General features: G+C 39.4%; 1 protein-coding gene across 1 annotated transcript in view; it reads left to right on the top strand.

The window, feature by feature from the left end:
- Positions 1-26,319, top strand: part of MDM2 (MDM2 proto-oncogene) — a gene marked incomplete in the record, with an annotated part of 152,118 nt that overhangs the window by 73,659 nt on the left and 52,140 nt on the right. Inside the window, 1 exon segment of the mRNA XM_044088019.1 lies at positions 17,438-17,594. Coding sequence (XP_043943954.1) covers positions 17,438-17,594 — 157 coding nt within the window.

Genomic DNA, 26,319 nt, shown 5'->3' with positions numbered 1-26,319 from the left:
GACAGACTCTCAAAAGACACCAGCTATTCTCTGTCTCATATCGGCTACTTAGAGACTGTCTTTGCTTGACTTAACAAAGCCATGTCTGACCTAGCTCTGTTAGAAATGCTACATCTAAAGAAATCCCAATCCCTCCGCACCACTTGCTTCAGAGACCTCAACCTCATTACCACAATCAACAGAACATGCTGGAGGGACAGGTTCCTCACCCAAAGACTGCCCATGCTCTGGAATAGACTTCCCATACATGTCAAGCAGAGCACCTCACTGTCCCTCTTCAAGAGAACTCTTGATGAGTGAATGGGTAATAGAAAGTTCACCCTGGGGATCACTCCAGTGGCTGTACTTTATAGAGGCACTGGGATCTAACATCGGGCGGCACAATGCCAGGGCACATCTATGGGCTAGGCTTGTAAAGGCTCCAGGGCCATTAGCCTAGTACACACCTATGAACCTAAAGCATTAGCCATCCTCTTATTCCTGATATCCCCTACATGCTCCAAAATGCTGTCTTTCAGCATCCTTTTTATTTTGCCAGCGTAGTAAGAGTCGCATGATTGAAACAAAGCAAAGTAAACGACGTTGGCACACTCAATCAGTATAAAAACCAGTGTCTATATGAGAATTACAGGCAAAGTCTAATACTAGTAGTGACAAATACATACATGCAGGCTTTGCAGGAACAGCATGGGAATGTACCTAGATGATGGGAACAAGACTTAAGTGACTGATGTATTGCGAAAAGAAAATTGAGGTTCCAGCCCCGGAACTTCCTCTAAATGCTGATCTGACATAAGAATATGCCAATTCCTTTTAACAATTTTGCAAACACTGCCAGTGTCACTTGAATATATAAGCACTATACGTGTATACCTTCTCACCTGTCCCATAGAAGTGGAATGTACATTAACGAATCCTTCATCAAAATGTGGTTTAGCAAAAGAGTGCATGGACCTCATTAACAACTTCAGCAGCCTCAGCAGAAGAGTAGCTTCTGTTGATGAATTCCTTAGCTATCTCATGCAAAGCCTCCACAGCTAGATCTCTTATGTAATCTTATAGTTTTAAGGCATTGCCCTTTCAAAACATTCCTAGGGATGTGTCTAGGATGCCTACTCTTTTTCTTGCTGTAAAAAAAAAAAAAAAAAAAAAATCTCTCTCTGTATGCATCGGTACTGTGTAGATAATCAGTGAGCAGGACAAATCATACTCTCTGCCTTTCCAGACTGTAAAAACATAATCAACAAAATGCCTGTAGTAGCTGATATAGTCAATGAATGGATTGTTGGCATACACAGATAGGGTGAAGTGCTTTCTCAACAAATATTGAGAGTGGTTCGGTGATCCATCCTTTACTAGAGGCAATTGGATGCATGGGAGGCTCCACCAAACTCACTTTAGTTAAACCATAGATAACCGATACTACTGGATGTTGAACAGAAATTGTAAAGGTCCAGTCTATTAAGACCTGCCATGTGTAACTCTCAGATATGGGTTCTGCTGATTAACCCATCCACTTGGAACTTAATGTAAGCATTTATAAGTAGTACCATTTTGTAACATGGTGCGCATCTTGGAAACATAGGCCAGTTTATCCATCACTACAATGCTGCCCCCTTTATCACAGGACGAGTCTCAATATAGGTGGTCTCTCGTAAGGTCCCGAGTCCCACATGTTCACCAGTAGACAGATTATAAAAAGATGCTTTCCACTTATCTGCCATCTCCTTACATAGATCATTCTCACACAACGTAGTAAATACATCAATCAGTGGATGAGGCTTATGTGTAAAAGAGCTAGGTTTTTTGAAAACATCAGGGGCATGTGCGTCAGAAAATGGAAATTTAGAGCTCAATGTGATATTTCTAGCAAATAATTTAAGGTCTAAAATAACCTCTCTAACGTCTGTTCTCGCAACAGGTATAAAGGAAAGACCTTTATTCAACAAGCTGATCTGATCAATAATGAGCTCATAAGAGATGTTAATCGATTGATTCGATGTTTGTCCCTGGTAGCCATCCCAGCATGCACTTGGTTCACAGGTCTGAACAGTCCTTGCCTCCACTGACTCTGGGAACAACTCTTCCTGCCTTCTTGATATAGAGGAAGGGAACCGAGGAGGGGAAAAAGGAGTTGCAGCTAGCATATCGCATGTCGAAGGAACAACTGGCCTCGAAGCCTCATAATTGACTCTGAGACTGACTGAACTTAATCTCACATGTGCAGTGGTCTCTATGTTCATTATTGACCTGTTCATTATTTTCATTTTGCACAGAGTTACGTAAACTGTCACGATCATCATGCAGCCAGGAAGAAACATTACCTCTTGCAAAAGTCAAGTTTATCTCGTTGCAACTTCCTACATTTGGTCATCTGAAGTCTAGTTTCATAGGCAAGTACATTGTCATATAAACCATCCAGACTTTCTTTAAATTGAGCTTCAGAAAACTTGGTAGCATTCTCAGTTTGAAGTTTCGTAAACTCACATAATAGTGAATCCTCATGGGGTTTGAAAAAAATAAATCAAAAGTTTCATATAATCGAAACTTGGCTGCAGGTTCAAAGATTGCCAGTGCTTAAGGAGGTCTGGATAAGTTTAGCCATAAGTTGGCATTTCCAAAATTCATAATCCACATGGAACCACCTTGTGGTGTATTGCTGCTTCAAGATGTAAACGTTGCCACTGGAGACAGTTGTATCGGAAAAGTTTACTCTCAAGATCTTTCAAGCATAATAGAAACTATTCATGTGTAGCTAAATCAACTGTAGAAAAATTAGACCATGTATTGTTAGAAATATTCAGCAAAGGATTAACTTGAACAGCCAACAAACGTTCTAGACGATCACAGTCTATTCCATTGACCCTTTTTAGGTTATATACAAGTTCAGTACCTCGCCCTTCTGACATGTCCTGCAAGGAAACCACACAAGTAAATCCAAAAGAGAAACCGGAACACCCGTAGGCAAAGGTCGAAAAAATCCACAGCAAAGTATAATCCAAAAAGAAGACTTCGACCACCACAGCAACGAGAAGCAAGCAGTGTAATAAATACAAACTAAAGTAGAAATAAAACAAGAATTTTAATGACAAAAAGGTAAGCACTTTCATGGAAAACAGCTTCCTCAGACCTTAATACAAGATAACAGACTACAGCCCTTATCAAGAGAGCTGTACCAATCAACACACAGCCAACCAAGAAAAACATGTATAGTAGAGACAGTTTAAATGTGACATCAATAATGACATTGCTGCTGATTCATAAAACAAAGCTACTGTACCAATCAACGTGCAAGCCAATTTTAAACCTGGTTTAAATGTCGGTATTTCTTTAAGGTCGGCGCTTCGTAAGCATGGCCTACTTCATTAAGCTGATTGGTTACTGAAATTTACCCATAAACAAGTCTACTGGCCTTCTCTGAGTTTCTATTTTCACACTGGGAGAGCTAGAAATAAGCTGTTAGTATCTTTGAAGTCCCTCTGGAGTGGGTGACGCTTGTCCCATTTGACTTCAGATGTACAGCATTTCCATTTAGGTTTGGGTATGAGATTGCAGCGTAGGCCAAGCACAAGTCTCCTCTTAAGTAGTCTGTACCCTACTGGGTAAAGTGACTGTGAGTTCAGTCTGTTGGTGTTTGACATGTGCTGGAACCCTGAATTTTCTTTGTTGGAAATCTCTGAGGGGTCTCCAGTTTCTGCAGGTGCCTGGTAAGGTACATACCAAAGGGAGCATTTTGCTCCATTATTGGCCTGATAAGGTCAAGTACAGGGATGTTATGACCTCTTTTGCTCTCGAGGCAATGCCTTTGCTAATGAGGTGTGTGACGTAGCTTGCCTTCTTACCACTATAGACATGTGATGGTCAAAGTTTTTAGGCTGCAGTCAACTTGCTTTCCCAAGTCTGTCACTACTGAGTTGTTACTTTGGGTATTATTTGTGATATTTTTTTTCATTGCGTTTCGAGTCCATGGTTTTGGCACCAGTCATTGGTCTGTGTAAGTCCCTTTTGAAGTACATTGACATTGTTTGGGGATTTAGTGATTGCACCTAATTTACAGTTGTCAGCAAACTTAGTTAGCCACAGCCCCCCTGTTTTGGCCTGAGCTTCTGAGAAGTGTATTCCAAATGGTAGCGTGCCCACTGAACCCCTGTGGAACTCCACTGGTGACAGCTCTGCTGGTTGAGACAAAGTCCCCAGCTTTTGAGTGTGATCCATCAGTGAGCCAGTTAACAACCCACCTGATGACGACATAAGGGTTGCTATTCAACTGGGAGAGTTTATCAATGATGCACAAAATGTGGGATTGTGTCGAAGGCCTTGGGTAAGTCAAGGTAGGCTGTATGCACAGATTTGCCTTCGTCTGTGGTTCTGGTGGCGTTTTTGAAGATGTCCCTCAGGTTTAACAGGCATGACCTGCCTTTGACCAAACCAAACTATCGGATCAAGGGTTTGGAAATTACCTATGTCCTTATTTATGAGGCCCATGGCGATTTTGTTCCATGGTCTTACAGGTAAGGCTGGTTAAGCTTATGGGCCTGTACTTCTCAGGTCTATTGCTGGTACCCCTTTATGAAGGAGGGAATGACTGTTGCTATTTTCCATTCAACCAGTAACTCCGGTTTTGGTTGAAGAGTGTACGTAATGGAGTTGCTAACTCATGTTTTAGACCATTTAAAATGCAACCTGGGATGCCATCCGGTCACACACAGGCTGTTTTTCGCCTTGAAGAGAGCATTAATGACTTGTTTGGAGATGTAAAGTGGGGGAGATGTAGAGGGAATGCTTTTGTGTAATGTTTGGAAGGGACAGGGGGTTGAAATTTTTACCAAACCTGTCTGCTAATAGGTTAGCTATATTCGCAGGATCAGTGAGTTGGATGCCATCCACAGCTAGTTAGCACACGTCTGGGTCCTACCTTTTAGATTACGGATATAGCTGAAGAATGATTTATGGTTATCCTTGGCTGTGGTTGCTAAGTTTTCTTGAAGTTGCCCTTAGAGGATTTTACAAGTTGTCTTATTTGTTCAAGCTGAGGAGGGTGTTCTGAGGAGTGTGTTCTTCCAGTGCTGGGACCTATACTTTTTTTATTTTTAGACAGTAACTTCTTCCTCTTGTTGTATAACTTATTAATGCTAAATGTTCACCAGGGAGGCTTATTTCTTGAGGATCTTGTATTTGATCCTATCAGGTACAGCTGTCTAGTTATTTAGTTGTGCTTTCGGACCGTGAACTTTTAACATTCTGGTTATCCTTCAAATAGATTACTTGCATGCAAACCAACTAGTTAAATTCAGGCTTCACTCGTCATGTCAAACATCAAAGTTACATCAGCCTTTGAGGCATGTGCGTGTTGCTGCCCATGGCTGGACAGCCTCTTGACCACCTGTTTTAATATTTTTGGTGGCAGTCTTGTTCAAAGTGGTTAATTTGACAATTTGGGGAAAGAAAAGCTTAATATGTTTATTGCTGGTGGGTATGGACTGTGTAGAGGAAGCAGAATATTTTGAGTGGAAAGATTGTGTGTAGGAGTTGAGCATCCGTAATACTCGGCATTCACAGTATAGAGAGGTTAAAAACATGCCAAGACTGCAAAGGAAGTGAGATCATCAGTCTGGAGACTGTGTTAATTGGGATGTGGTATTTGAATCGGAGTACCTGTTTTTGAAGATGACACTTCTGGGTATGTCGGGTATCTGAGGGGATAGTGGAACCAGTCGGGCAGCAAATAGCAGAAAAACAGCAGGGGATAAAAGCTATTTGTGGGACCATTTTACAGAAAATTTGAAGCTTTGGCTCCACAAATTTGATGTTTTCCTCACTGCAAGCAAATAAGCAGAAGCCTGAAATGGTACAGAGTTCTGAGTTCTGTATGCCAATGAAGCTTTGAGTTATAAATTTTGTCTTTCCTAACAGGACAGACTGTTAAAATACACACCTTTATTAAAAGCTATGATATCTGATGAGTGGGTGAAGTTATATGTATACTGCTAAAGGAATTAACTGACTTAACTGGGGAAATTGGGGAAAAGTGTCAAATGCAAGAGCCAGAGGTGAGAAATAGTGAAAATGTATTACAGCATTAATGGTAGTGAGACTAGTGAGGTGTTGAACAAGAACCTGCACATTTTCACCCATAATGATGGGGAATTAGCAACAGGTGGATATCCTCCTATCTGAAGAGAGTTCTAGAGCTACTGATATCCCTCAGAGCAGAGCTGCTCTGTAACCCATTTTGGTAAAGTCAACAGGGCAGTTAGGAATGGTGCTGGCTGTCCTTCCTGTTCTTAAAAAAAAAAAAAAAAAAAAAAATTATTTATTTTTTTGCCATAGTAGAGCAGTTCTAACATGCTGGTCTTATCTAGACTACTTCCAAACAGAAACGTTCCCTTTTTTTTTTTTTTTTTTTTTATTACCAGGCTTTGTATTTTTGCTGTTATAGTATTGCAGTGGTGTGTAGTATATTCTGTCCTTTTTGGTTGTGATTTTGCCCTCCATCGAAGGCAGCTTATATCCTGAGAGATTCTGGAAAAAATTACCAGCAATTATGCTTCTGGAGAAACAAATCCCAAGGTAGGGATACCATTTCGATTGTCTTGTCTCTGTAATGGCCGTCAAGTTTTGTCTTATGGGCACTGCATGTTCTTACAAAAAAAAAAAAAAAAAAAAAAAACTTGTCAGACCCCAAAACTGTAGGAACTTTTATTGTGCACAAAAATCTTAAGACTGTAAACCATGTCATGCTTCACTCTTTAGTTCTAGAAAACCTGTACTGATGTCTTCAGTGATTCTGTAAGGAAAAAACTGCTGCCATAAGTTGGAAAAAATAAACTTAAAATTTTTTTTTCAAGGACGCTGGGAAGAGAATGTGAAGCATTGGTTGTGACCCCATTAGTCCTGGGGTGGCCTGACAGAAGCAGCACCTCTAATATGTAGCCTTATCTACCCATGACTGTAGCATCTTTTCCTCCCACTTCAACGTTTCTTGATTCTTTTTGGTGGTCAACATTGAGGATTGTGGTCTCCAGTGTATCTTTTGGTCTGCTCAGTTGTATCACCACTTTTGGACACCTGCAGTGTCCCTCTACAGTATGCAGACTAATAGCACTTGCTACTAAGGAACTCTGCACGTCTTTGGACTCCTCTCCTCCAATTCAGGAACCTGTGGCTACAGGCTAATAAAACAGTTTTTGACAATTTGAAAAAAAAATTTTGAGTTGGTTGATTGTCAGGTGTTATACTAACTTGGATAGAAAGTCGCCCATTTTATGCCAGCCCTGCCCTTTTCCATTTTTGATTATTGACATTTTACAAAGGAAAACATGGCAGAATTGCTGGGTGCAGGCTTCCTCGCTGAGGCAGTACCTTGCACCTCTGGTATAGTGTTTCCTGCCAGAATGGAAAAAAGGAGCCATTGTTCGAGTGGTTGTGTTGAGACGGTGGTTATAAAAGCATGGAATGCTATTTAAATCAAAAGTCATACATAAAACATACTTGGTTTGCAAAAGCTAAAACACTCCTTCCTAGCCTTTTGTATGCTTCATTAGTCTTGTCGTATAGAAGTCTGACATTTATGTGCTATGACAAAATGTCCACATTTTGGCCGCCACAGATTTCCCAGGCAGAACACCATTGTCAAGCATTACAAAAGGTAAATTTAGATCTGCAAAATGGCATCCTGTTCACACAACTCTCCAGAATGTAATATGCAAGTTGGATAAAAAAAAAAACTAAAACGCGGTTAAAGATAAAATGATTCAAGACAGTTATGATGTCAAAAGCATCTATTAATCACAGCCAAATTGAATAATATGGAGACAGCATGAGCTTGTATTTGTATTTACACAGTTTTCTGTAGAAATGGAATCTATGCCAAACAGTACTTTATTTCTAGAAAAAACGTAATTAAAAAAAAAAAAAAAAAACTGAATTCATTACCGAGCAAGTTTTTTTTAAAACAAAGCACGTGTATTCATTAACACTTTGGTAATCTGTAGGAGTTGATGAATATGCTTTATTGCCAATACTGATCGCTCCCCTTCACTTTGGTACTACTACTGTATCCTGTCTAACAGCATAACTTTCTTCCTCAAAACTCTAGCCTATGAAATACTATCTTCCACTGCCATAATTCAAGCCTTGGAAAATATTGTAATAAATGCCTGAAAATCTCCATTGTGAAAATGTGTAACTTTGCATTTATGTATCTGTGCAGTGCAGTAATTGCATATTTCTTGTCTGAGCATACTATCTCTGTTGTATTTTAATATTACTTTAGTAAACTAGTCATTTTTATGACCACCTAGGGATCACAAACCCTGACAATGAATGCTTTGGACTTTGCCTTAGGAGTTCATGCAGGAAGCGTAAAAGCCTATGGGATGTGGAATCACCATGATGGTACCAAATCAGTATGAAGGATGTGCTAACTGTGGTGTATGTCTTCTAGTTGTAGGAGTGGTCACAGACTGCACCACAGTGATGGGGTACACTAGCATACAGTGGGGAGCTCATTCTTACTAGGTCTGCAAGTTAGCTGTGGTTGCATGAAAGTGATCCATCTAGCAAATCTTCACCTGCTATTGGTGCTTCTTTTTGCCTTTTGGCTCCTTAGCAACCTGTCTGAGTAGGTCCATCTGAGACATTCATGGGGTAGATACTAAACATGGTCTCTCAAACTTTCCTGGATGTAAATTTGCTTCCACTGCTGTCGCCAGCTTAAGAATGTCTGTACCATCTGTGGAGGAGACTTGGGCATTGAATGTTTTTTTTTTCTTTTCAGTTTTATAATGATTGCATTGTGTCGTCAGTTTTTTCTCCTCCTCCCCAAAGTCATCATTAAGGCAGAACAGGAAGGAGCAGAGTAGACCGTAATTGCCCTTTTTGACCAGGATAGCCTTCTTTCTTATAACTGGTACTGCTTAGCAGGTAATGACCACTTTTCCATGGCATGCCTGCATACTTCAGCCAGGGTCTTGGATAGCTCAACCTTATTTGCCTTAAAACTTATCATTCAGCGGGCTAAAACTTTATATCATTGTGGAGGTCCTTCCTTTGAATAAGTTTGGTAGCCAGAAAACTTGCTTCCAGGAAATCCTACTTGGCAAAGTAGAAATATATTCTTCCTGGTGTTACCTAGAGTATCCAGTGTAAGGGAGGCTTGGGTAGGGATGTTCTGTTTTGTTTGATCTTCTTTGAAAAGGCCTGACATGTACCTCTGCAGATGTAAGTTTTTTCAGACATTTCAGCGTATGTGTGAAGGATCACCTTTGACATATAACTATTAAGTCAAGCAGTCCTTGACATGAAGCTTCTGAGAAGACCAACCTCCCTTGGACCTACTGTTTATTGACTTACCGTGTTTTGAACTAACTGGTAAATGTACTGTAAAACTGCTGTCCTGGAAGATATCATTCCTTATGGTATTAATCTTTGTCTAGAAGCTCTCTGAACACCACAGTCTTCCACCAAGACAGGATGTTACTTTGTGTTTAGTCCCTCATACGTGCCCAGAATGGTCTTGGAGCTGACCTTGAACCAAGCTTTTCAGTTTCCAGCATTCTGTTGCAAACCTCAGAATGGAGACCAGCTGATGCATGTACAGAAAATTAATTTTGTTGAGAGAGGGAGGATCACTGGCAAATGGAACAACTAATTTGAGTCCTTTTATTCAGAGAGGCAGAGCAAAGCTGTATGCATGCTATTCATAAATAGCTTGCTAACTGTGCTTTCCTTTATGCTGTGATCACCCTCAGAAAACCTTGCAGAGACGTGTTAAGTTGCACCCTTGCAGAGACGTGTTAAAGTGCACCCTTGCGATGAGCAGCTGCTTTAAGAAGTTTCTTGTCTCAGTTCAATTGTGAAGTGGCCACCTCTTAAAGTAATACAAATTAGACTTACTTGAGGATCTTGGAATATTTTACCACTGCAGTCTTTTGGGCATATGTTCATCCATGCTAAATCTGTGGCTAGGGCACTGTTTAAATATAGTCTGTGATAAGAGCCTGGTATAATTGTGTGACAACTCTTCCAGTAACAGTAGGTGTTGGAGCGTAATGTTTTCTGTTGCAGCAGCATGGACTCAAACTTTAGAACCTGTTTTTGCACTGGAGACTCATTTTATTGAAAGACCATCTGTACTGCAGTGATATGGTATTGCAGCAGACTTTGCAAGAGTTAAATCTTACCTTTTTTGGTTGTATTAATAGCTATGAGAGGAACTTTTATTTTGGTTTTCTGTGCTTCAGAATTCATAATTAGTTGCTGGAGTTTTTTTTGTCATCAGCCAAGTTAGACTGATAAATAAGCATCTTGTTAAGGCAGAAGAATTTTTGCTCTAGAGAGTATTCTTGCCATTATGTCATAATGCAGAACTTTTTTCTTTTAAAGCTCCTGCTAGTTGCCTTCAAGGCACAAATGCTTTTCTGCCCTGTGTGTCTTTTTAGTTTGGTTCAAAAGATTGTTAAAAACACTGGTAGCTTGATCCTGGTAGCTTCCTAGTGGCTTTACTGCCCTTTCTGTCTGCTTTACTGGTTAATCTTAAAGCACTCCCCCACTCTGACTGTTTTTTCAGGACGTCTTTTTACTATTCCATTTCTATTCCTGTCATCCTGGTCTGTAATCCCTTATTCGTGCACACCTGGTTTTCCAAGTTTTCAGTGATTTCTGATATTCTTGAGCTTCTGGATGAAATGGTCCAGTTGTGTGATGCTTCAAAGAAACTTAGCACAATTTCCACACTCAATGCGAGGTGGTACTGTACCTCTTAGAAGCACCTAGCCAGTTTGAAATATTATTTTAATGTGCTTTATTGGCCAGAAAGATGAAACTGGGTCTTTTTCCACTTCAGGGGAAACCTGAGGGAGAATGCTTAGCAGTCTCATAGTTAGAAGAAGTGTTTGTTTTGGGCCATTGACATTCCAGGAATTCTAAATTACTCTGTAAATTTTCTTAGCTCTCAGCCTAGTCATGTTTATGAATAACCAGCTTGTTCAGAAGCCTGTACTAGATCAGTCTTATAAAAATGAGCAGAAAAAGGCATGCTATTTTATGGATTTTTGCAGAAGTGCTGTTTGAAAAGAAGTTGTTACCTGTCAGTTCTGTAATGTTAAAGTTGTACACTAAAGACTGCAGTCATCACAATAAACAAAACCTGCTGGAGGGATAGGTTCCTGACCCAGAGACTCCCCAGACTCTGATACATGTCAAGCAAAGTGCCTCTTTGGCCGTCTTCAAAAGGATCCTTGACGATTGGATGCGAGAAAGGAAATTTACCCCGGGGATCACGTCAGTCCCCCTGCTAGACAGGGGTCCAGGGAAGTAAATAGTGTGGGAAGAAATAGCCAGGGAATTGTTATGGATAGGCTTGTATAGGCCCTAGGGCTGATAGCCTAGTACCAACCTATAGATTTGTTTGAAGAAAGCTGATGAGTTGCATTTAGCATGACACTACTGTTTTCACTATTTAGGAAAGAAGTCCAGTACATCTTCACAAGAACCCTCCGAAGGGAATCCTTGCCTGGTTTCAGTCTTCTGCACCAGTGTGGCAAAGCACATTCCATTGGGCAGGAGACTGTTAGTACAGAACTAAACAAGCAAAGTTTAAGAAACTGCAGAACAAATGAAGCGTCTTAGATACTGGCATTTTTATTGAATTGTTGGTTTGCTGTTTATTGCCCCTGTGTGAACGCATATCTATCTAGAGAAAAGCGGATGGATTTAAGAGTATGATAGGGTAGATGATCATGACTACTTTTTGTTTCAGAAGTGCATTTCCAAAAACACACACACCATTCTCATGTGTCCAGTCATCATTTTGTAGTACTTTGGCAAGATTATGGACATTGTGACCGTGTTGATTGGACTTCTGTTTCTGAGTGCACAACTGCTGTTCAGTTTAGTTAATGGGAGGTTCATGTGTGCAACTGCTGTTCACTTTAGTTACTGGGAGGTTCATGTGTGCAAGTGCAGGCAATGGCTTTTATGTCACATGACCCCCATATTAACAGTTTTTTGTTTATTGCACATTGAGGCATTCCTTGTTGCACAGTTTTATTAGTGGCATAGGCAGAGTAGTAAAATACGCAAAGGTATACTTGGGTTCTGCTAGATTTGAAAAATAAAGCAGAAATGTTCAAGCACCATCAGATGTTCAGTTCCAGGTATTAACATTTTATAGGTTCATAGGTTGGTACTAGGCTATCGGCCCGAGGGCCATAGCAAGCCTAGCCAGCAGTGTATTGGCTTTCGCCACCCATGTATTGTTAAATTTCTGCCCCCTCTATTGAGCGTTGCCCCAGACATAATCCCAGGGATGAACTTCCTATCACCCATCCACTTATCAAGGTTTCTCTTGAATAGTGCTAATGACGAGCTCTGCTTGACGTGGATGGGAATTTTGTTCCAGAGCATGGGAAGTCTCTGAGACACGGATCTATCCCTCCAGCATGTCCTATTTATTGTTGTGGTGAGGTTTAGGTCCCTAGAGCGTGTAGCTCGGGGAGAATGGGATTTCAAGTGGAGCATGTCCAACGATTCCTGGTTTGACATAGCTTTGTATGTCAGACAGAAGTCTCCTCAGAGTAAGCGGTATGTGACTGAGTAGAGTTTGAGTTTCTTGAGCCGGTCGGCATAGGGCAATTGTTTGAGGCCAGCGATCCTCTTGGTGAGGTACTTTTGGGGCCTCTCAAGTTGTTGGTGTCTTGTAAGGTACATCCCAAATGGGGCATTGTATTCATTGAGGGGTCTGATAAGTGATGAGTAGAGAGGAACGATGACTTCTTCTTTAGTTCTAGATGCAAACCCTTTTGTGATTAAGTGGGCCACGTAGAAAGATTTTCTGACCACTGTGGCAGTGTGGTTATCAAAGGAAAGATTACTATCCACTTGGGTCCCAAAGTCTCTTATCACACTTTGTGTTGTGTATTTCCTCCTATTTGGTAATTCATGGGTACTGTGTTTTTGCCAAAGGGGGTAACAATGCACTTTTTGTCATAGAGGCCATGATTTTGATACCAGGTGTCAGTCTTGTGAGGCCCTTTTGCAGGATGTCTGTGTCGGCAGGGGAATCTATAATGGCACCCAGTTCGCAGTCATCTGCGAACTTGGTTAGTCGTAGACCCTTGGTGTTCGCTTGCACTTCATAGAAGTATATACCGAACAGGAGGGGTCCCAAAACTGAACCCGGGGGTACTCCACTTGTCACTAGTTTGGAGTCTGGTCTGGAGTCAGCATCTCTTACCATGTGGGGTTCTGTCCATGAGCCAGTTGGCCACCCATCTCTTGATGCAAGGGTTTAAGGTTGGTGAGTTTATCAATAATTCCTGAATGAAGAATAGTGTCAAAGGCTTTAGCGAGGTCCAGGTAGGCTGTGTGGACCACCTTTGCCCTCCTCTATAGCCTTAGTAACTGTTTCAGAGAATTCTACCAGGTTTAGGAGACATGACCTACCTTTTACAAATGCGAATTGGGTAGTATACAGAGTTTGAAGGTTACCTAGATCTTTGTTAATGAGTTCCATGATGATGCGTTCCATGGGCTTGCAGACCAGGCTTGCCAGGCTAATAGGTCAATAGTTCCTGGGGTCTGTGGTGGTTCCTCTTTTGTGGAGTGGTATAACTGTTGCTGTGCGCCATTCTTTGGGCATATAGCCTGTGGTGAGGCTGTGGTTGAACATGGATTTTAGGTGGGGGGGGGGGCTAGTTCACTTTGGAGTTTGTGTAAGAAGCAGCCTGGGATGTTGTCCGGTCCCATGGATGCTGTGTTTTTGGCTTTAGTGTGCCGTTTTTACCTGTGTGTGATTGTTGGGGCTCTACAACCATCTGATATAGTTATAGGCCCTTTGGAAGGTGAGGGGCAGGGAGTCTACAACCATCTGATATAGTTATAGGCCCTTTGGAAGGTGAGGGGGGGGGAGTAAAGTTTGCACTGAACCTATCTGCCAATATGTTGGGAATATCACTTGGCTCTGTATATTTTGTGCCGTTCTGTTGTAGCTTGGTGCAGATCTGGGTGTTGCCATGGAGATTCTTGACATAGTTAAAGAATGCCTTGTGGTTGTCTTTGGAATCCATGGCAATTTTCCTTTCAAAATTAGCTTTGGAGGATTTTGAGAGCTTAGTTTCTTACTGAGAAGTGTGAAGTTCGCTTTGAAAAAATTTTTTACAATGGTTTCCTCTTGTGGGGGTGGGGTCGGGATGTGGATATCTAGAGTGATTAGTTTATGGTCTGATCTGACTAGCGAGGAGTTGATCTCAGGTGTTGAGCACCGGTCACCCATGTTGGTAATGACCAGGTCCAGAATATTGTTGCCCCTGGTGGGGGCATTGACAAGTTGATCCATGGCGTTAATGAACTCCAGGAACCGTTGAGCAAGGGGGTTAGTACAGGAGTAGTTTTCCCAGTTTGTTGGGGTAGTTGAAATCGCCCATTACTATGGTATTTGGTTGGACCCTCGTTTTTTCCAATGTCCCCAGGAACAAGGAGTGAGAGTCCTGAGTCATGGTGGGGGATCTGTAACAAGCTGCAATTTGGAATGCATTTTTGCCCTGGGTTAGTTGCACTTGGATGATTTCAGAGGCATCGTATTTTGCAACTAGCCTGGAGATGTGGATGTCATTTATGAATATGGACACACCTTTGTGTTTCAGTCCGGGTTTTGTGGCTGAAACGTGCGGTATGAATTATAGCCTGGTAGTGCTGGGGTGCTCTTGGGAGCCTTGAACCAGGTCTCTAACTACACAGATATCTATGTTCTCCCATTTTAAGGAGTGCCTCAAGTGAGTGCATTTTGAGGTTTAGACTCCTAGCATTGAGTAACATTGCTTTATTTCCTCTAGTTCTGTGGCGGTGGGTTTGTTTTTTGAGCCTTGCCTAAAAAAGGCACTATGGGGGTGGCAAGAGCCTTGGCCAATATTCTGAATCTCAGGGGTGACAGGTGCAGGCCATCTCTGGCGAAGCATCGTGGCCTATCAAGCATGTCATCCCAGGCAGACAGATACTGGATCCCTTTGACACCAGAAGATGCTTAGCCAGTTGTTGAAGTTGATCATCTTATCCCCTTGTACTGTGGTATCAGTTTTGGTGAATGCAGGATGCTACTCGGGTCTAGGGTCATACCTGCCTGGGCCACAAGATCGGAGAGCTCTTCCATGTAATTGAAGTTGAATGTGGCATAACCGAATGTAGGTTGTCCACCTGAAACATACCTGTCCTAAAGTAATAAAAATAAAACATAGTGATGTATTTAAGAGCTGTGTGTGGCTGCCTTGAGGAGTGAACATTTCAGCCAGCTATTTAAACTGTCTGGTTCCTCTTTGGGCAGCTGGAGAATTGTTTAAGATGTTGGGCTGGAGTGTTGGCAGTCTGGGTTTGAATCTTAATCTCTCATCCCGTGTTGTCCTGAGTTAGCCACTTAACTTTGTTTGGCAATTAGTGCTTATGCCTAGTGAGCTTATCCCATTAACAGATTAAGTATCTGTGAACTTGTCAATACCTGTGGAATAAGTTTCTCCTGCATGTCTGGTGCTTTCCCTTAGAGTACTTAAAATAGTAGGTTAAGTTTAGCTTTCTGAGCATAACCAGTATGTTATGTGCTGAAGATGCTTCTTTTTCTTTTGGCTTTTCTGGTTAGGGGTCACCACAGTGGAACTCCTGTCTGCTAATGATTGGCAGTAGACTTTTACGGTGCTGAGGTGCCAGCCTGACGCCCAAACTTCAACGAAGGCACGCATGTCTTTCAAATGCCACTCTACCACGGGGAGGGCATGCAGACTCCACACGGCACTCCAGCTGAGAATCGTACGGGAGAACGTGTTGCTGTGAGGCGACAATGCTACCGCTGCACCACCATGGCTACGTATGTGCTGAAGATACTGATGCTAAGAAATTACCTCAGATATGCGAGTACTGACATTCACGTGAAGATGGTAGAATATCCTGGATTATAATTGGTGAGACCTGGTCATAATTTTTTTTGTAGTACATGGAGCTTTACCTGTTCCCATGTATTATAAAAGAAAGAAAAATAATATTGTAGCAAAGCACACTTAGTGCTGCCTCACAAAAAGTGGCCACCCAAGAAGAGCTTCAGGAAGCCAGTAAGCACTTTCTGACTGTTAAAGTTCAGGTAGCGTTTAAATGGCTTCCCAAGGCTCTTCTGTTGGGACCACTTTGCACTCCTAATGATATAGTTTGAGCCAAGTGCTTAACCACCTTTGATGGGTACCTGATAAGTTTGTCAAGCACCTGTTTGGTGTTAAAAAGGGTCTATATCAGAACATTGAAGTTTTAAAACTTCAAATTTTCTAATATCGACCCGTTTTGAGCGAACGCTAAAGTTGCAAACACTGAATTCTTTCCTAGAGAAATAATTTTGTTGGCCGGTTCTGTGGCTTCACTATTTTCAGCGCTGTGGTGGAAAGTTACGGGTCTGGTTCAGGTAAGTGTACGATTGTGTAGTCGTTAGGGCACGAGTTAGGTGAATTAGGGTTAGGGGTGGGTTAGGGCATTGGTTAGGGGTGGGTTAAGTGAGTTAGGGCGCGGGTTAGATGAGTGTGCTATAGTGACAGACCTTGGGGTTAGGGTTTGGGTTAAGGTAAGTGGGTAGATAGTAGTGTATGTACAGTTTAGTGTAGGGCTAGTTCTAGGATTGTGTGTGTGTGTGTGTGTGTGTGTGTGTGTGTGTGTGTGGATTGATGCTTTTTCAGGTGTGCTTGTATTTGTGTATGTGTTTCGAAATAGCAAAATTTTTCCCAAGGAAAAGATTTGCTGTTTTGAATGTTCGATGATATGTGGTTTAGATATTTTAGGTTCTATGAAATATCGTTCACTATTTTCATCTTTCGATATTGATATAAATGCATTAAAAAGATTCTTAAATTTGTCTTTTTACTGATTTTTGGAGCGCAGTTGTGGTGCTTCTTGCAGCTTGCAGGCAGTATTAAAGATTTCATGGATTGACATTCTTTTCATTATTATACTTTGTTTTGGATTGTTGCTGATTTACTGTTGTCACTACAGTCTGTTTACATCAGGATCTGAACCAGAGAGAATGTGTTTATGGTAATAATTTCTTACCATTGCTTTGAACTTTTGTTGTTCACATGACTGCAAAAGTTTGCAATTTGTGATGACTAGTTGCATTCTCACCTTTATGATTTATGCTTTCAGAACCTCTCAAAAGATGAACCCTAAAGTTAAACACTCATGTAAACCTGACTGATTTTATGCCTTGCATGCAGCAGACAGGCTTTGAATTACTCATTTTCAAGTAAGGTAGAACTTGAATTCATTAATTACCTGCTGTTTTTACTGCAACTATGGCCTGCTTAGCGTTATAATTACCTGTTATTTTTAAACTAAGAAATTCTGGTTATAGTTGAGAACTTTTGGCTCAAATAGAGTGATTGCATCTGCCCTTACATTGACTTTTTTGTTGCAGGGTGGTAATGCTTCGGCAAGTGAAAACTCTGATAGCTGGTATGATCAGGACTCTGAGTCTGACCAGTTTAGTGTCGAGTTTGAGGTGGAGTCTGTATACTCTGAAGGATACAGTAATAATGATGACATACAGGAGTTCACAGATGAAGATGATGAGGCAAGTTTGGTATCTGCAACTTTTACTGTTCTTTGCAAGCATAGTAGAACAGCTGCTGGTGCAAAATATTAGTGAGGGAAGGCATGAACCCTGGAATTTAGGATCATTACCTTTGAGATGTGTGATGTGATTAGGTTAAAAGCAGTTGTCAAGTGTAAGTTGTCATTGTATTGCTGTGAAATGGCAATGTTCATGAATGTCACTTCTGGTAAATCTACTGAAACAAAACATTAAAAAGCAATCTCAAACTGAAAGCATGTTCCAGTGAAGTTGTAATACTTGAAAGAAACGTCTACCCTCACTTACATTTTAACTTGGTCCAGAAGTTTCTTTTGTCCTTTCAGTCTGGTGCCAGTCAGTATAGGTTCATAGGAAATTACTAGGCTAACTACTTAACAGCCCTTACAAGCCTAGCTAGTATAACCAGATTTTATCCAATATATGACCCCTAGAGGCAAAGGGATGGCATGTATTTGTGCCTGTGCCTTGACTATCTTACAGATTGTCGCTGTCCATAAGGAACATGGGCAGTACTGCAGGAGTAAATTTGCGATTCCCCATCCTTTGATCCAAATTGTGTTTAAAGAGGGCCAGGGAAGGTCTCTGCTTTAATGTGAATAGGAAGCCTGTTCAAAGAAGGGGCAATCTTTGAGACCAATGTCTCTCCAGCATGTTTTGTTTGAGTCAGTAAGTTTAGATCACTAGTTCAGGTGACTGTCATGTTTGACTTGTGGATGTATAGCAGCTCCATCAGGGATTTGTGAGTGCCTTGTAGGTCAGATGTAGATCGCCCCTTAATAGTTGATAGGAGACCGAGTAAAGGGATAGGGTTTTTAGACTATCTGCATAGGACATGTTTACAACTTGTATTATCGTTGTGAGAAACCACTGAGGTTGCTCCAACTGCTGTATGTGCCTAGTCGGGTACATGCCAAATGGCGCATTGTACTTGTATTGATCTAATGATTGAGTACAGCAGGACTATAGTTTCCTTGGATCTGGTTGCCATACCTTTACTAATACGTTGTGCAACATAGGCCTTCCTCACCACTTTGGACACTTGGCAGTCAAAGATGAGGCTACTATCCGTATGTGCATCTAGATCTCTCACTTTTGAGTCTATTGTTAGAGGTGTGCTATTGATGTAATTTGCAGGGGTATTTGATTTCCCAACGGGTGTCTTTTTTTATTTCCCCATTTCGTTTTAGGCCATGGTTCTGGCACTAATCCTGTCTTTCTGCATCATTGGAGGATTCAGTGATTGCCCCGAGCTTGCACTAGTCAGCAGACTTTGTCATCCGCAGGACTTCCACATTAATCTTGACTTCAGAGAAGTACATTCTGAGCAGTAGTAGTCCCAACACTGATCCCCGTGACATACCACTAGTAATTGGCCTCTTGCCTGATAGTAACCGGCCTCTTGCTGGTATGGTTTTGTCAGCCGGACCACTAAAGTTGTGAAAAATATCATCAAAAAGAGCAAAAATATTTTGTAAAATTTGTGGTATTTAATACCCAACCTCGCTACTTTCTAATAGTTTTCTTATAGCATGATGCAGCTTGTGTTCTTCATTTAGGTTGCTAGACAGACATGCTGCCATCTGCAAGTGCTGCTGTTACTGATTTCCTTAAATTCAGTGCATATGTTTTAGTCTATGCCTCTTCAAGACCTCTAAACATAAAGTACTGCAGTGCTTACATATTAGGCGTTCATTTTGACACTGTATCTTGAACGTATTATTTCTGTACAGTTTTCGGTGAGGTCTGCGGTGGGAGTGACTGATGCGTTTAAGGTGGAGGTGGGATTACATCAAGGATTAGCTCTGAGCCCTTTCTTATTTGCAATGGTGATGGACAGGTTGACAGACGAGATCAGACAGGAGTCCCCGTGGACTATGATGATTGCAGATGACATTGTGATCTGTACTGAGAGTAGGGAACAGGTGGAGGAGACCCTGGAGAGGTGGAGATATGCTCTAGAGCGAAGAGGAATGAAGGTCTAAAGATATTGATTTATTCAAATCAATTATCCATCCAATCACTCATTTAATTATATATTTTAAACCTAAGGAACGTAAAAAGTTTTAATGAAATATTAAAAATATATATAAAACATTTTTATATGTTTAAGGAACGAATATTAATTTAAATATATTTATTGAATACATTTAATTAAATATTTATTTATTTAAAACATACAAGAATCATGAGATAAAGAGAAAAAGAATAGGAACATGTATATATAAACAATGATATAGTTAGTGAATTATTAAAACAAAGTAAAGGAAATAAATAAGTGGAAAGTTAATCTCATGTTACACATTTTAAATACTATTTTAAACATCATTTTTGAAAATACTGTTCAGGATCTGTTTACATTTTTTAAGACATTTTTTAAGATATATCAAATTCCTTACATATACACATATATATGGAAGTTTTCACATACAAACATGTATAAACACAGTCCCTACACAAGAAATGTAATCTTTATGTATGAAAAGGGAACTTTAATTGCTTGCTAGCCTTCCTAAAAGTTGGGAGACTTTATTCAGTATGCATTCATATTCATATTATATTACTTTATATTACTTCATATCATATTCTATCACATACGTACACTCATATATACATACGTGGAGTTCAAAAAAACATCCTGTCATTGTTTTAAGAAAAGTTGAAAAACGAAAATGCAGACTCCTCGAAGTGCAAGCCCTTCCTGAATACCAAGCTGTACATAAACAGCTTACGCCAATTACAGCCAACACCAATAAAAAGCGAACTTTAGCAGAAAATAAAAACTTGGCAAGAAACGGAACCTTAACGCCAAATTTATTGATACAAAACAATAATACAGGCGTTTTCACTGGAGACACTGCTACAGCTTCTTCAGAGGTAATTTCAAAAACACCCGCCAAATCAGGCTTTTAATACCACGTCATTGCGTGCTCCAAATAACGCCATTTAAAAAGACATATCAATTTGAAACAAAAACATCCATCATATAAATCATATCCGTAAACCAACTTTATATGAGTAAAAACATCATTTAAAAATATTATGTTAAAAATATTGTGTAAAATCTATATAAATATAAGTGAAACTTATCCACTAACCCTATTCATCAATTATATATGTGTACCTATCAAATGCCTAAAATCAATGTTATTACATTTCATTTTCTATCACCATTTATATCAGCTATATACAACTTTATATGTTTTAAAATTCTAAGCAAAAATAAAATTCTAAGCAAAAATTCTAAGAAAATTTCTAAAATAAAATTTACTTATGTGGGTCAAATTAGAAATATTAACCACATTAAATTGGCCCCAGTCTTTATTCAATATACAATGATCTTAACCTAAGCTTTTTCCCAAGCCTTCACTAAATGACACAGTGTGCTCAAACATAAAAACATTTCATTAGGGCAAACAACTTATAGAATCATGGAACTTGATCTATTACAGTGAATTCAAAGCTGTGCCCCTGGTTTTTTTGAAATATGCTTAGCTAATGCATTTTCATTATTTTGCTTCCTCATAGCATAGACATGTTCGTACACTCTGTCCCTTAACCTTCTATCCGATTTCCCTATGTAGAAGGCTAGGCAACAGTTACAAGTTGCCAGGTAGATAATAGATCTAGACTCACAATTTAATTTATGGTTAATTCTAAATTGTCTTCCACGAATAGAGAAAACACTAGTCGTTTTCACGAGGTGGCAGTAGTTACTGTGCCCACACTGAAATGACCCTTTCGCCTTTGTAATCAGATTAGATGTGCTATGCCTCTGCAGTAGAACTTTCAAATTGTTACCCCTTCTGTAAGTAACCTTGGGTTTCTTACCTAATCTATCCAGAAGTAGTTGATTATTAGAAATAAAGTACCAATTTTTATACAAAACGAATTGGATTGTCTTGGAATCAGAACTAAAAGTCGTAATAAAACTAAATTCATAATTATTGACTACTGAATTATAATTGTCAGCAGTGTTGTTATAATTACTAGTGAATGCATTAGCTAAGCATATTTCAAAAAAACAGGGGCACAGCTTTGAATTCACTGTAATAGATCAAGTACTAAATATAGGAAGAGGTGGACCGACACCACTAATTTTAGAAAACAAGGAATTGGAATGGCAACTACGGTTAGATGCCTTCTCCTATCCTGGTTTGAACGAGCATTGCAATATTGCTTGTATATTGAGACTAAGAAGTTACAAACGCTAACATTAGTTAGAAACCTTCTATTACATCAAGTTTGATTCATACTATTAGGTTTGTTCCATGATTCTATAAGTTGTTTGCCCTAATGAAATGTTTTTATGTTTGAGCACACTGTGTCATTTAGTGAAGGCTTGGGAAAAAGCTTAGGTTAAGATCATTGTATATTGAATAAAGACTGGGGCCAATTTAATGTGGTTAATATTTCTAATTTGACCCACATAAGTAAATTTTATTTTAGAAATTTTCTTAGAATTTTTGCTTAGAATTTTAAAACGTATAAAGTTGTATATAGCTGATATCAATGGTGATAGAAAATGAAATGTAATAACATTGATTTTAGGCATTTGATAGGTACACATATATATATAATTGATGAATAGGGTTAGTGGATAAGTTTCACTTATATTTATATAGATTTTACACAATATTTTTAACATAATATTTTTAAATGATGTTTTTACTCATATAAAGTTGGTTTACGGATATGATTTATATGATGGATGTTTTTGTTTCAAATTGATATGTCTTTTTAAATGGCGTTATTTGGAGCACGCAATGACGTGGTATTAAAAGCCTGATTTGGCGGGTGTTTTTGAAATTACCTCTGAAGAAGCTGTAGCAGTGTCTCCAGTGAAAACACCTGTATTATTGTTTTGTATCAATAAATTTGGCGTTAAGGTTCCGTTTCTTGCCAAGTTTTTATTTTCTGCTAAAGTTCGCTTTTTATTGGTGTTGGCTGTAATTGGCGTAAGCTGTTTATGTACAGCTTGGTATTCAGGAAGGGCTTGCACTTCGAGGAGTCTGCATTTTCGTTTTTCAACTGTTTTTGTGTTTGTGGTTCTAAATTGTTTTAAGAAAAGGCAAGATACAAGAAAACTCATGGTAGATGTTTTTTAAAAAGAAAACTTTTAACAGTATATTATGTTTCTTTAAAGATGGGAGATGCAATTACATTGTTAACATTTTAAAGTGTTTAATTGTTTAATTGATAAGAACAGAGCATATTTAAACGACAGAAAATGCATCAGTTAACTGTTTGAAAAAGTTCGGTATATACCAGACGAAAGCGCTTGCATTCCGTTTTTGTTTGTGGAAAGTTTTGTGATTTTATTCGTAAATAAATCGTCTTTTAAGGACTAAATCATCTTGGTGGATTTGTTCCAGCGTTCCAGCCCCATTGTGCTTAACGGTTTTTGGAGTTTGACTTTTTTGTGTATTTTTCGAGGAATGAAGGTCAGCAGGACTAAGACAGAATATATGTGTGTGAATGAGAGGGAGGATAGAGGAATGGTGAGGATGCAGAGAGTAGAGGTGGCGAAGGTGAATGAGTTTAAGTACGGGATCAACAGTTCAGAGTAATGGTCAGTGTGGAAGAGAGATGAAGAAGAAAGTACAGGCAGGATGGAGTGGGTGGAGAAGAGTGTCAGGACTGATTTGTGACAGACTAGTACCAGTAAGAGTGAAAGGGAAGGTCTACAAGAGGGTAGTGAGACCAGCTATGTTATATGGGTTGGAGACAGTGGCATTGACAAAAAGGCAGGAGTCAGAGCTTGACGTGGCAGAGTGCAAGATGTTAAGATTTGCACTGGGTGTGATAAGATGGACAGGATTAGGAATAAGTATATTAGAGGGTCAGCCCAGGTTGGAAGGTTTGGAGTCAAAGCCAGAGAGGCAAGATTACGTTTGTTTGGACATGTGATGAGGAGGGATGCAGAGTATATTGGGAAAAAGATGCTAAGGATGAAGCTGCCAGGTAACAGGAAAAGAGGAAGGCCTAAGATAAGGTTTATGGATGTGGTGAGAGAGGACATGCAGGTGGTTGGTGTGACAGAGCAAGATGCAGAGGACAGGAAGAAATGGAAACAGTTTATCGGCTGTAAACTAACGGGAGCAGCCGAAAGAAGATGATCTTGAACATATTATGGTGGAAATCTCGTGCATGCTTTAGCAGAGGAATTTGTCTGTGCTGCATGACATAGCAAAGACATAGTGAAATCTGTATATTTTTCTGTTTAAAGATCAAGTGCAGAGTTTTTTTTTCTGTCTCTTTATCCATTTTTATCATTTTGCCATATTTTTTTGTAAAATGAGCTTTCTTATTCTAAAACATGTAGTTATTGCTTTAGTTACTACAGTGGATCTATGTTAAGTTTAATAAACTGGTGTTTCTGTTTACTGTAGACTGAGCCAACTGTCCAATTACTTCCTCGTTCCATGTCATCCATCCCCACCTTCTGATGCTGTATTAGATGGATGAAACGGTTCTGTAGTGGTCAGGCACGTGTTCTGTTGTCTTCAGCAGATTATTCAATCGGGCAATAAGTTGATGTTAAATAAACCCAAATATGTTCAAGTGAAAGATATCAAAAATAAAATGGAGCAGTAAGATGGAACAGGTTAAGATCTTCAGTAAGGTGTATAGTGCTTGACAAAGCAGTGTAATATAACTGATGCAAAAGCAAGAAATTGGTGAATACCAGGGACTGATCACTTTTAGGGAGAAAACTGCAGGTGTGTGAATTACATATGTTCAGGATTTGTCAAATATGCAAGTTACAGGAAAAAGAAAAAAATTAAAGTTAAGTAGAGTGACGTGTTTTACCAGCTTTTAAAGCTGGTAAAAACAGCACTGTTGAAAAGACAGCAGCATACCTCAACTTTGATTTAAGAATTCTGGGCAGATATTAAAAATAATAGATGGACAAAGGATAAAGTCTAAAACCATTTTTAAACATGGCTCTAATTCACTTAAGTTTAATAAGACAGTTTATGCATCAACATGCATTTTTCGAACAATAGGAAGCATGAAACTCTTGAAAGTATTCACCGACTGCAAATCTCCATAATTTATCAGAAATCCAAAACTGTTTGAGGGACAGGGCAAACCTATAAGGCAAAAATCAGTGAAGGCTTGAGAGGTATGGACAGAAAGCAAAATGAAGTGCACCTCCTGTGGAATTAAAATATAAAAGCTATAAGACGTAAGTACAACACACACTGTATCACACTGCAGTAAACAGTTGTCTGTTTCGGAATGGTCACTTCATTGCATCTTCATTTTTACAGATTTGCAAATTATTCCAGATATTTTGTGTTTACCACTAATTCCTTGTGGTATAACATACCAATACAATGTACAGTAGGTCTGTCATTGAGGTGATTCATGCATAGTTTTTTCCATATCTGTTAGTAGACAATGATTTATTATTTTTCCCCTAATATTTGTTGGTAGACAATGATTTATTAGTTTTACATCTTTTATTACATTGTATGCCAAGCACTAATCACCCTCTAACCTGTTCCAGCTTACTTTTGGTACCTTTACTAAAGTAGAAGTTTGACACATTTTAGAGTAAGAAAGCCCACTTAAGATGAGGGCATAATCATAAAAAGAAATGGTTAAAAAAAAAATCTTTGCAGTTTAAATACTGTTCACAAGCCGCTGTCACCATGCGCACTGCTAAGATTCTTCATCAGCGTTTATTGTTTTGGTAAGTCATGTGAGGCCATTGTTCATTCAGGCAAATTTCAGTCCAAAGGCTCTGGTTTCACAAACTTGGAAGGAGGGTTACTTGTCCTGTAGGAAATGTTAACAGCATCTTCATTATGGTTTTTGTTTACATTTCCTTACTGGCAGGGACATTTTATCATTGTGATGTGTAGTGGTTACGTAGTAATCTGTTTTTTAACTTGGAGTAGTTCATTCTTTCACTTTGCAAGGCAATGCGAATTCAGTTATGTTTTTTAATTCAGCATTGTTCTGATTTACTACTGATAGAAACAGATGCGGTGAATACATTGTATAATAAAGACTGCAGGCTTGTTTTTAATTATCCGTTGAGGTTCTTTTTGACATGTCCCTTTGTCTGTTGCAATTGTGGGTCCTACTGCTAAGTTTGTTCCATTATAAAGAGGCAGAACAGTATTGGAAAATGTCCTTAAATGAGCTGTATGGGAAGCATTATTGATGACTGAGGAAAAGTAAACACACATGACAAAAAAAAAAATTGGTAACTAAGGTAGTGCCAGTTCCCAGTGTGAAGCATGCAGTGAAGGAATACGGTGGTCCACACTGATGAGTTTGCTCTGGACTTGATATTCACAAACAGTGCTTTGGAGAGATTTTTACTAGTTATCTATAATATCATTTGCACTGTCTGGGAAACCACCCAGCCAGAATTTTAAGTGCTAGATGAGGAGGATTTAATTGGATTTAGTCTTGTGTGTTGCAGAACATTCAGAATAAAGGTATGTTTTCAAGTACAAGTAAATAAAGTTCATATCTGTCACAGATACTGCCAGTTTTATGGGGATGGCTGCCTTTATATATTAGGAAATCTAATGTCATTTTGTGTATGTATGTTGTAAATATGTGTATGTGCATGCATGTGTGTGCTTTTATTTATATATATAGATATATATATATATATAAATATATATATAAATGTATAATGTGTGTGTATATGTATATGTATATATATATGTGTATATATATAT

The sequence above is a fragment of the Protopterus annectens genome, chromosome 11.part0 (assembly GCF_019279795.1).
Source record: "Protopterus annectens isolate FY-2018-M chromosome 11.part0, PAN1.0, whole genome shotgun sequence".
NCBI lineage: Eukaryota > Metazoa > Chordata > Ceratodontiformes > Protopteridae > Protopterus > Protopterus annectens.
Note: the sequence above shows the minus strand (reverse complement) of the source record. Positions and strands in the feature narration are given on the sequence as shown.